The sequence below is a fragment of the Elaeis guineensis genome, chromosome 10 (assembly GCF_000442705.2).
Source record: "Elaeis guineensis isolate ETL-2024a chromosome 10, EG11, whole genome shotgun sequence".
Taxonomy (NCBI): domain Eukaryota; kingdom Viridiplantae; phylum Streptophyta; class Magnoliopsida; order Arecales; family Arecaceae; genus Elaeis; species Elaeis guineensis.
Window position 1 is genome coordinate 19286146 of NC_026002.2, and position 11768 is coordinate 19297913.

Sequence of the window (11768 nt, forward strand, 5' to 3'; positions counted from 1 at the left end):
CACCATCATCCTGTTATGCTCAACAAATGTGAATTTTGCTTTATCGACTTAGACTAGAGGAATCATAAACCTTCCATCGTGTCATATTTTGATGGTATTGTGCTTTTCCTAACACTCAAGCAAAAACTGTGCTAAGTTAAACCTATCATCTATTACCTATTTCTACTATATATAATGGGAAGTGTTTTGAGACCGGCTTTACGTGGCTAGCGTCAAAACCTGAAGGCAGGCCCCACTTTTAAAAGGAAAATAAATCACTAGGAGTATCAAAAAGCTTAGATAGCGCCGTTTCACTTTCCCCTTCCCTCCGAAGAAAGCATAATTTGAAGAGCTTCACCTATGCTTCCTCAATTCCCTGCAGTTCCTCAAAAGCCTTAGCCCTGCCATCCCGTCCACAGAAAAAGACCTTGCCAGATGTGCGTGTCCATTTCTCTAGTGAAAAAACCTCACCTGTTTCCAAACATTTAAGCTCCCTATGCCAAATGGTGGAACTTTCAGGAATTGGTGTAACTTCCAGCAATTGGTTTAACTGATGGACATGGTTGAATTCTGAGCGGCCAACCCAGCAATATCCAGGGCTATGGTAGATCTTGTGAATTAGTAGGTTGCCAAAGTATTACTAGCACAAGGGATTGAAGGCTGTGGTCTTGCTCCCCTAGATTTAACACGTTGCCTCTTCCACTAGGTGCATTTTGTGCATGTCCACGTATGAATAGATTATTGATACGTCAACTGAAAAATCATAACACTGCTATCTTTCATAGAATCCTATGTTTAAGCCTAAGCTTCCACTATCTGGTCAAGCAAAGGCATGGGAGAATGATTCATAAGTCGAGAATTCAAGAAATTTTTTAAGCCAACGGAAAGAGGAGGGGGGGGGGGGGTGGGAGGGGAGGGTACCAACTGGATTTGAAGGCATAAATCCTTTTCCATTTTCATAACAAGATTTAAAGAACAACAGTCATAAGGAAGCACCTCCAAAACTTGCCCTTACTCCCATGATATTAGAAGCTAGTAAGAAAGTTTTATTTTTCTTTCTCATTATGCGGTTTTTTTTTTTTTGCTATGCACATATTTTGGGAGGGATATATATGGAGATGTCAAAAAGAGCAATGAAGACAGCAATCAGTTTTATCTTTAATTTTTTTCAAAGAATGCACATGACTGTCGGTGGTGGGGCTTTCTTTCAGCTGTTCTGCAGCGTATGCATATACATCAGTAATATACTCAGAATTACATGACAGTTTTCATTACAGAACCCTACTGGCCCACTTCAAATATTTGTTCCTCAGAGAGCACCATTAGCTGCATGGTAGGACCTTTTAAATATTTCCAGATGGACTCATCAATGAAGATGAAACTCACATCTTACAGACTTTATCGCCACTGCATGCTTCAGCCTAGATGTAAGAAAAAAAGCCATATTAGCATGGAAAACATATTAGTACTTTCAAGTTCATCGAAGCACAATAATAAGATTATCAATGTTGCTAAAACTAGCAGGGTTAAAAGTTAAAAGCATTAAAGTAATTTTGAAAATCAATTAATTGTTTGAAAAGGAACAGTTCACAAACACCGATATAAGAGAGTAACAGATACAAAATTCATTTTCAGAACTCATCTGAGTTCTGATGATTTTTTAACAAACCCTTCATCTCTGTGCAAATCCTTTCTACTGGAAAATTGGTTCCATAGACATCCAAAGGATACAGGTTTGCAGAATTTGAAGGATTTGGGACATCAATGTTAATGGGGTCTCACAAATATACGAGGATTTTTAAGTGATCCCAGTGAAATTGCTCCCCAGGAGGTATTTGAGCCCTTTTATAAAGGCTGTAGGACAGGGTCGTGGTTTTGTCTCTACTTGGAGGCTGCTTATTCTGAGTCTTCACTGCACTGTTATCTCATTACCATTAAGCTACACTGTAGTAGCATTAAGCCGCTAGATCTAGTTGTGTCCCAAACAAGGAGTGTCTTAGGTAATTTTCAGACTCTGGTTATGGGCTGTAAATTGGTAGAGTTGGATCAGGCCAGCAGAGAACATGAGCAGGCGGCCCGTGATTATAAGATTCAATTCAATGAAGCCCTGCTCATGATAGAGATGGTCAAGCTGATGCGACAACCTAAAGAAACTATGAATGACGAGTGTTCAGCGAAATATAAAGGATCTCGCTTGAATAACAGCAGTCAACTTAGAAATATGTAATATGCTTAAGCTAAAAATATGTGGCTCTATCTCTTCAGCACATTACCAAATTCTAAAATGATGATGGCATTAGATCATCAACTCACATCTAGACATCTTTAGGACTACAGGAAGCCATTTGGTCCCTAAGGCTTCACTATATTAGCTTATTTATTGTGTTATGTCGTGCATTTAGAGAATGCCCGGGCACAAGTCCTTTCCTTGGGCCTTTAGCCAATAGGAGTTTCACATTAGCTTGATTATCCTATTTATTACATTATGACTTGTATTTAGAGGATGTACTGGACAAGTCCTTTCCTTGGGCCTGTGGCCAATGGGATTTTCGGCTTACTATGTGGATAGAGGTGTTTGTACATGTATGTTTTCACCAGTTTTAGAGTTTTTGGGATCATATCTTTCTTTGGGGCTTCTAAGAGGGGGCGAGACTGAAGGACTTATATTGGAGGTTTCTTCTCATATCTGTAATTTTCCACATAAGTGAAGCTTTCTCCAATCGTCTTCTCATCTTTGTTTTCTCTATTTGATCTAGATTCTTGTTACGACTCAACACTGTCTGGCCACCTCTACTAGGAAAGAAATAGGTCTGAATAAATATTTTGGGGCTTCATTAAAGACATCTTTGACATTCTACCAATCTGAGCAACAAATATGTAATACAGCTTCTGTTAGAAACCTTTTAGCTAGTTGTTTATTGTTTCATTGTCCTTACAGAAGAAACCATAGTTTGAAAGCTTGGAACTCTGGAATATGATGGCAGTGTCAAAAAATTTTGAATCAAGTAAGCTTGGAAAATCAGATAAATCATGACGTGTTGGAGTTGTACTTATATAAGTTAAGAAATGCTAGAATCGTTAACATTCATAGGGTGCTCAATATCTAGAGATGTCTTGGTATTTTTGCATTCAGATGTTACTGAAACATAGATCAACACAAGAATAGTCAAAACAAAAAAACTATTAGTTGTACAAAGCTGGTGCCATGCTAGTGATATTTTCATGTCAGGACACAATGATTGCTGAACTAGCAATTTTCAAACAAGTTATAGCAAATGTATAGCTCATAATATCTATTACTTTCTCATTTTAGTCTTGGAATCCCAAAGTGCTGAATATGTCAATCCATTTCTTTTATCTGCCATTAGCAATCTATGCATGAAAAAGACAACAAGCTGTGGTGCGTATGGCTGACACCAAAAGTTATTAGAAAAAGGTCAATACAAGCTATTATGCCAAAAGGAAGTACTTTAATTTTGGAAGTAAGTGGAAGTGGCTGAAGAAAACATGAACAATAACTTCTAATATATTAAGCATACTTGTCAAAGTTGCCATTGCCGGCATCTTTTTTATTTTTTATGTTCATGAAGGTGGGTGTACTTACTCTTTTTTTCAGTCTTGATTCCAGGATGTCTTCCAATGGAGGTCGACCTATGATAAAAATAGCACATCCGTGAAAAATTTACTTAATGAAACCACTGAAAACTTCTAAGAAAATCTAAAAATATAAGTGTGACCAATATGCCTTACCCAAATAATTGAAGATTCACTTTATGAAGCCATTTCTGCCAATCATTATTACCAACAGTGACATCCTATGTCAATGTATTTTTCTTTTAAATCTAGGGTTTTGAGGCAAGGTTAGCCTAATGTGTTGGGTTCTAAATCCAAGTCACGTTGTTTACACAAAACGACAAGTCAGGTTTGTGTTAACCCAGTTCAACAGGAACCCAACCAGGGGGCACCTGGATTTAAATAAAGGATGAATCTGACTACTTAAATTACATCAATTGCTATTTGAGGATCAACTGATTAATTCATAGGCTAATACACTGTGGCTTTAATATGTAATGGAAATGTGGCACATGAATTTATTTCCTTAAATCATATCAATATAGTAAATTGTTTATGCCACCAATATTACATGTTCTAGGACTTGACATAAGCAATCAATAACCAAAAGTAGAAATTAGAAATAGGACTAGCAAAATAATGGATTCATGAATCAGACAGGTGGAAATTTAAATATGGCTACACCTGTAATTTGCAAACGGTACTTGGCCCAAACACTATAGACAGCATTTGCTATTGTAGCCACCTGTAAAACATGCAAAGCCATTCCACTCAAAAAACCAAATCTTCTCAAAAAAAGGGAAAAAGCTAACATACTTTGGAAAAAAATTAAATACTGAGAATATATGATTAATGAAAGGCTATGATATGTTGTTAAGTTAGACCTCAAGGAGATGTTGGATAAATTTGCTTTATCTTCTAGGTTTAGAGCTAGTATAAGCAGCAAGATTTACTGTACTAGTTGGTACCGATGCATACTGACCATACTAATACTGAACTGGTACACGATATGGAGGGCATACTAAGTGTTGGTATGCATAATTGGCCCCCATACCGGGCATACCGGCACAGTAACATGATGGCACCAGTATGGGGCCCGATATCGAGACCGCAAACCATGCTAAGCAGGATCTGTTCTTTATGCATTTAAATACATTGCAACTGAAATTTCTAGGAGAAGATCATGAATATTGCAATCTTCATCACACAAACCTCTTCTCACAGAGATTCTCTCGTGTTGCATTTCAATCTCTCTAGTACTGAATCTATGATCACCTATGAAGCTAAAAATATGAAATCTCAGTGTTGATCAGAAAGCTTAAACTTTTAGAATCCACTTTGGATGGCCTTAATATGCAGGGTTTGCAGGCTCCATGGATGTTTAAACTGCCCTCATTAAGGTGGAGAGAATGTTCATAACTTTCAAGTGTCAAGTGTATAAGATGGAAGTTAGATGTATAATTCCTCCAGGTTGTCCAATGCAAGGATGAAGAACAAAATCAACAAAGGAAATAAAGGATGGCATGGACTATGCAAAATTGAAAGGCATTGACCGTCCTTGCAATCTTTGAATATATAATTATTTATATGTCCTCTTTCTTGTGGAAAACTTGCAATAAATGTTCATGAAATGAAGTACATATATGCAAACTGAGAAAATTACTGTCAAATTGATTGTTGATTCTAAATGTAGAAAGACTTACTGGCTCATATTTTGTGATGGCATAAACCCATCCAAGACCAACTTCTTCATACAATTTTCTAAATGCCTGCAAAGGTATACTCTAATCAGAAAGAACCATGTCCCTTGAGATTCATAATTCATATTTTTCTTATGTTTGAGCACATGACCACCAGAAGAGAGAAAGAGGCAGTTAACATCTGTCCCTATTCAATGCATTCATGCTTATTCATATAAGGTCACATTTCCCTTTTTCAATATAATTGTATCATAGTCTGGTTGTAACCAATAAATCTTTTGGATTAGCTCCTGTATGACCTTACAGAGAACAAGTACAAAAGACTGTTGAACAGTCTGGTAGTTGAATTAAGATTGTCAATCTCATTTTCTAGGTTATCACTTGGATAAATGATAATGCACGAGATCATATCTGATAACTTTGTATGATAAACTACAAAATTCGAGCCAACATAACCACCATAAATGAATTTGTTCCAAGAAGCAGCAACTTAAGGAAGAGTATTGACAGTATGATGAAAGATGGATCTAGAATTGGCTGTTCTTATGGTGGTATCTAGGATGATCTTTCCATCATATTTTTAATGTTATGAGCATTCTTATCTAAACAAAGTGGTACAGAATTTCAATTGACCATCACCTGTCATAATTTGGTTTCTTTAATTTCTAATCTCTCCTCTTTTAATTTTTATTCTTCTATCTTGTAGCTGTAGAAAATAAACACACTTCTTTTAGACAAATCATCAATTATCTTCTATTTAATAAGGCTTGGTAGCATTTTACAAAGATCATCTGTAAGAACAAAACCATTTGCAACAAGATTCACCATCTCAATACCGAATCATGCACCGACACTATCCTATTATAGTGTCGGTACGTGGTTCGTATGGTAGGAGACAGTATACTGAGTGTCGGTGTGTACAAGGTAGTATGCCCCATACTGTCAGTATGGCAGACTATGATTTTTAATAAATATTTTCATAAAAGGAGCATTAGGAATGATCTGCATACGTCATGTTCTGTTTGATGTTACATTTTTGAGATTCAAAAAAAAGAGGTATGTACATCACTTGTTACAAGTCTATATAGCATACATGCAGATTTTGAAAAAAATTAATTGCTTTTGTTTTCAAGATAATCCTTTTCTGAGAAAAACATCTTTAAGAGAACCTAATTGGTAGAGTTATCAGTTTAATGGCTATGACTAAATATTTAGTCAAAAGTAGTAAAAGATATATATTATCTTTGGGGACAAAATACTTTGTCAGTATAGAAGTCTCTCATGTAAAGAAACTAAACCAGGCAGCAGTTTGATTAAATTTCATATACATAGTCTAACAAGGTCACTTCCATTTCTTCATTTAAAGGAAATCAGACCAACTTAACAATGTTCATATTCTTAAAGGAGCTTAACTTGCACATAGAAAACAAGACAATTTTCCAGTTACAAATATGAAATCCTCATGGATAAATTAAGGCATAAGTGCAGAAAGGTTTTTCCATACTTCAACATCCCTTACAACAGTTCCATCCGAAAGAATTGCATGGATTCTTCCCATCACCTAGAAGAACAAGATAAACTTTGTCACAGAATAAACAATGAGAATTATGAAACATAAATACAAAAGAAATATTTTAGATGAATTTTGTATGTATATTCTTATATACAACTATGTGCATTGACTCTTCTGCAGCAAACCAATATTGTTTTCCCCAAACCACCATAAGAAAAAGGAATTCAGTAGTGTAAAAAGAACTAAGTAATATATTGCACATTTTAAAGATTGTAACCTACTAGATGCTTTTCATGATCAACAAGCTAACAGAATCTTTTTTTTTTTTTTAGTGGAATCATGTATCAACTGCCAAAAACGATCAATGCCATTAACTGATATTATGGATTTTGGACAACAGAGACCAAACACAAAAATACCACTATATATATGTGAATATTACAAAGTCAGATGCCAATAGATCAGTGATCGGGACAACCCATAACCATTGATAATATAAATCAAATATCACCACTTTCTCTTGTGAAAATCACCTAGTGTAAAAAACTATCTATAATATAAATTGAAATATCAGCACTTCTTATTTGGCCATAAGAACCTCAACATTTTCAGGATACAAGAAGATCTCTCTCTAGATTTTCAAGGAAGATAAGAAGAGATTCCTAATTGTACAGCATATGTAGCAATAAACAAACCCTAGATAAAGCTTTCCAATCAAACACTCTATCAAATTTTCCTTTTTTCTAATGTTGATATGTCTAACTGTAAGATTAATGATGCTCTGTCACTTTAAATCTAGACAAGGAAAATCTTGTCAAAGCATATATACAATTCGATATATTTAGTTGAAATCAGTCATTCAGACAGAACCAAATATATTCATAGCCAATATGAGGGAAGTGATATGAGGAACTCTAAGTAGTCTGTTACCCAAGCTAATAGCAGTTACCATAGAGAAAGGCCTCATTCTCAAATTTGATAGCAAGAGATCAACAAAGAACATATAAAATCATCATCTACTGGCTACTAATTGAAGTAGTCAAACCTAGCTCATGGCTCATCAAAACAGCTGTCAGAGTAATAGAATTAGAATGCCACCCAGTATAAGCCCATGTGTTATTTTAATAAGTTGCCACTATCCAGTTGCTTTGAAAACAAGCCATGGAATGTACACCAACATGAGAAATGCACCCAATGTAAGTCCATGAGTTATTTTAATAAGATGCCACAAACCAGTTGCTTTGAAAATACAAAACAGAATATGCACCAACATAAGGAATTGCACCCAAATGAGTTATGAAGATGGCAAAAAGCAACTATGAGGTAGTTACTAACTAATACCAATTTATTATCACCTAAATATGCCATGGTGATTTCCATATAAAGGTATTTGTTCACAGTCCTAACACATAATTTGTGAATTCAGATAATGTCTTGACAGTATAAATAAGAAGATAAATAATGTTGCATCTAATCTAATGATACAACCAATTCTTATTTTTACATATTCAACTATACATAATGGATGAGTCAACCTACAACACTAAATGAGTCAAAGTCAATATAAAATGCAAGTAGAGAGATAATGCCAGCATGCAAAAATGCCCCATCTTTTCCCTTAAAAGTTTAAAGAAAAAAGGTTTGCATGCAAACCTTTGGTGCATATCTAATAGGGAGGTATGTATGTGTATAATCTAAAAGACAGTGTTGCTTTCACTATATTTGTTAAATATCAAAAGACCATTGCTAATGAGTTGTTCCTATTGATATACTTGAAATTATTGAAATAAAAGTTAGCCTGAAAATACATCTGTAAATACAACAAAATTAAATATGCTCACTGAATGATAATGAACTAATGTTAGAGAACATTTTAAGATTAAGCATTAAGTTTAGCCATAGTGAACAAATATAAAATGAGATTAAGACATATTACTAAAATTAACATGATGATAATATTCAATGTGCGGGGCAAAAGAAATACGGAGAGATAAGGACTTCAACTAGTGATCGAAAAAGGAAATAGACTAGAGGATTTCAAATGAATCCAACATATATTGAATTACAATTATTACTTAACTAAGATCAACATGCATTTTCAGTAGAAGTCTCACATGGTTTCTTTTCCTTTTCTATTTAATTTTCTTTAATATTCTGGTCCAATTATCTTTATGCATATGAATATATAAGTGCAGGATAAAACAGGATATCAGTATGACATACAGTTTTATAGTCAAGGCCCTGGTTCTCCTCAGGGGAGTAATCCTTTGAGCTTATGTCAACAAATTTTATAGCTCCATAGAGTTTATTCCTCTCCTTAAGCATGTTTACCTGCAACAAGCAAAATAAATATGAAAAAAACAAACCAATAAGCCTGAGACAGACTCAGCTTTGCCTAAGATGATTGTAACAAATACATGTTAAAGCATAAGATGTCAGCACAGAAGATTAAGATTTTTTTTGCAAGTAATTGTTTTCTCGTATGAAAGCTCTCTGTTTAGAAGAACATAGACAAAGAAATTCATGGAGATCACCTACCAGTGCAATATCGGGCATAAGCCTGTTATTTGTAAGTCAAAAGGTGGTGGCTCTATCACTGAAATAGCAGTGGTTTGATATGCAATTGTAAGGTCAGATTAGTAGAAAGAAAAGTTTCTGTCAAGCATACAACTTTAACAAGGCTGACATGTTGACAAGTTCACCAATACGTGTGTATGTGCACAGTAAGAATGTTAATTTGTATTATCTGCAATAGCAGGCTAGTACAAGTTTTACTGAAGTCAGCCAAGTGATTATTGGCTATAAAAATAATTGTGGTGGCATTTATTAACAGCAGAAGAAGAAATGGTTAAGTAAGATTTCAATATCTATATGCATAATGTTAAAAAGATGATGTCCTTTTGTAGAAGAATTTGAATAAGGCAGACCTCACGCATACAAAGTGGGCAATCCCCATCATATAGCATTTTAATCCTCCATGGCATAGATGTACAAGTGTCTTCCTCTGGTTGTGTCACTGTTTCCAACTTGGCTTCTGAATGAACGTGACATCTGAAAGCTAAATGGAATTTATTGACCAAAGTAAATACCATAAAGACAGAGGAATATAACTTGATAGAAAAAAGGAGTTATAGAATTTTATTTTTCCATATAAGGATATGAAACAAGTTGTTACAGTGATTATGTTTCACATCTTTTTCTTTTGAAAAATAAATGTCAGAGGATATTATTACATGTGAATATCACAAAAACACATAGATTTGAACCTTCAATCAAAATTTCTACATCAGACAATGCATGATAAACATTATATGACAAGCCATTTTACCTTTGACATGTAAGTATGAAGTGTTTAAAACAAAGTTTCAATTTTTCCTACTGTTTTATCCTAATTCATGTTGACTAAGAAGAATGATACAAAAACATCTATAACCGATCCACCAATTTATCATCTCATATGAACTGATATAGTTAACTTTTGGGCTTTAGCAGCATGATAAAGAGCTCATGTATGATTCACAAAAATAGGCTTTAAGATCCAAATCAAGTACTTTACTTCTTCACTTTAGGGCGAGTGGGAATAAGGAAAGCAGGAGGTATTGAAACTAAAATCCCAAATTGCTCGGCATTCATCTCAATCTTAGAAAGATACCCTCAGAGACAATACACGATTTAATCCTTGATTATAACAGTATTAGATAATGTAATATCAGTAGCATAAACCTTTATATGTATATAGCACCATTGATGTCCTGTTAGTAGCTGAGATCTTCTACCTAGATTACACACTTCAAAAAAAAAGAAAAAAGCCCCAACAATCCCTTCCCAGGCAACTCCCTAGAGTTTCATTTTTCCCCTCACAGAAACGCTTCCAAACACCCACACGACACCTGAGCCCACTGGTCAAGTAACCGGCCTTCTTTCTATTGAAAAAGGTAACTGGCCTTCTCCTTCTGGTTAAGTATGGACAACATGTTCGCAGAACCCCTTCATTCCACCAATTCAACAATCAAAAGAAAGTTATAGAAGATAAGTGATGAACAACATGCTTGCAAGTTGCAAGCATATCCCAGAACACATATTGGAATATCTCCTCTCCATCGTTTTTTTCTTTATTTCTTTATATTTTCAGTTTCTATTGTCAGATCATATTACTCAATAAGCAAGTTAATTAACAGAAGAAGAAACACAGTCATATCAAACCAAGAGTCGGGAACATAAAAACGCAACAATGGAACAAAAGACATGAACCGGATTTTGCTCATAAGGAAAAAAAAGAAAAAGAGTTGGCTTTATATGCTATAAACTTTTGCGACGCTAGTGTGATCAATTAGGCAGGGGAAAAAAAAAAAAATCTAGCCGTTCCAGCCTTGCACCCATACGTGCATAACCTAAAAAGAGAAAGGGAGAGCATCAGAGGATCGTAATCCGTTACCGCGAAGGGAGTGGGAAGGGCGGCATGATAAGATTGTGAACGGAGAGGTGGACGCCGAAGAAGCCGAGATTGGAGGACGGAGAGACAGGCGAGGAAGAATTGCTCTGCACGCCATTTCTTTCTTTATCTTCTTCTATCAGCGCTATGGCAATTTGTTTCTCGTAAAACAACAGGAGCGGAGGGTAAGGCCTGGGCGCAGAGCGGAGTATATTCCTCTGACGGTTAAGAGGACCCAGATGCGTGGAATATAATCAGCCACCGGGTTGGGAACTAACTCGTGTCAAGCCAACGACCTCCAGTAGCTTCTGGATCAGGTTTGAGACGTTATTGACGCCGTTCACTCGCAGTCCATTTCTTTTTCTGTTTGGTCTTTTTTTTTTTTTTTTTTATAAATAAATATTATAAAAATATTAATTAATTTTTTATTGATCAATATATTCATATTTTCAGATGAATAAATTATTTTTTATAAATAATATTTATCTATAAAATAAAAAAAATTATTCATAATGATTAAATCATTTTTTTATCGATCAAAAAAATAATTTATTTAATTTATTTTTATATA

At 34.9% G+C, this 11768-nt stretch overlaps 1 protein-coding gene across 4 annotated transcripts; it reads right to left on the reverse strand.

The window, feature by feature from the left end:
• Nucleotides 1–1113: 1113 nt before the first annotated feature.
• On the reverse strand, nt 1114–11423 carry LOC105052830 (uncharacterized protein At5g50100, chloroplastic). 4 transcript variants are annotated; one of them, XM_010933773.3, is made up of 8 exons: nt 11201–11420; nt 9693–9823; nt 8989–9096; nt 6757–6813; nt 5256–5321; nt 4237–4297; nt 3584–3630; nt 1114–1400 (listed from the first exon to the last, which is right to left on the reverse strand). In XM_010933773.3, exons 1-8 carry the CDS (start codon nt 11313–11315, stop codon nt 1362–1364), a joined length of 624 nt encoding a protein of 207 aa, XP_010932075.2. In that variant the 5' UTR covers nt 11316–11420; the 3' UTR covers nt 1114–1361. The 4 variants fall into 4 exon arrangements, with proteins under 4 accessions (XP_010932075.2, XP_010932076.2, XP_029122786.2 ...); XM_010933774.3 differs by lacking the exon at nt 5256–5321 and having other exon boundaries at nt 11201–11423; XM_029266953.2 differs by lacking the exon at nt 4237–4297 and having other exon boundaries at nt 11201–11422.
• Nucleotides 11424–11768: the final 345 nt, after the last annotated feature.

What these genes read in the sequence shown, in the direction of transcription:
- LOC105052830 (XM_010933773.3), bottom strand. Translation starts at nt 11,315, where the DNA reads ATGGCGTGCAGAGCAATTCTTCCTCGCCTGTCTCTCCGTCCTCCAATC. An exon ending in GCCCACTTTGTATGCGTGAG is followed by an intron (nt 9,097 to 9,692) that starts GTCTGCCTTATT and finishes TGCTTGTTGCAG; the next exon opens with GTAAACATGCTTAAGGAGAG. An exon ending in GTACCGTTTGCAAATTACAG is followed by an intron (nt 3,631 to 4,236) that starts GTGTAGCCATAT and finishes TTTTTATCATAG; the next exon opens with GTCGACCTCCATTGGAAGAC.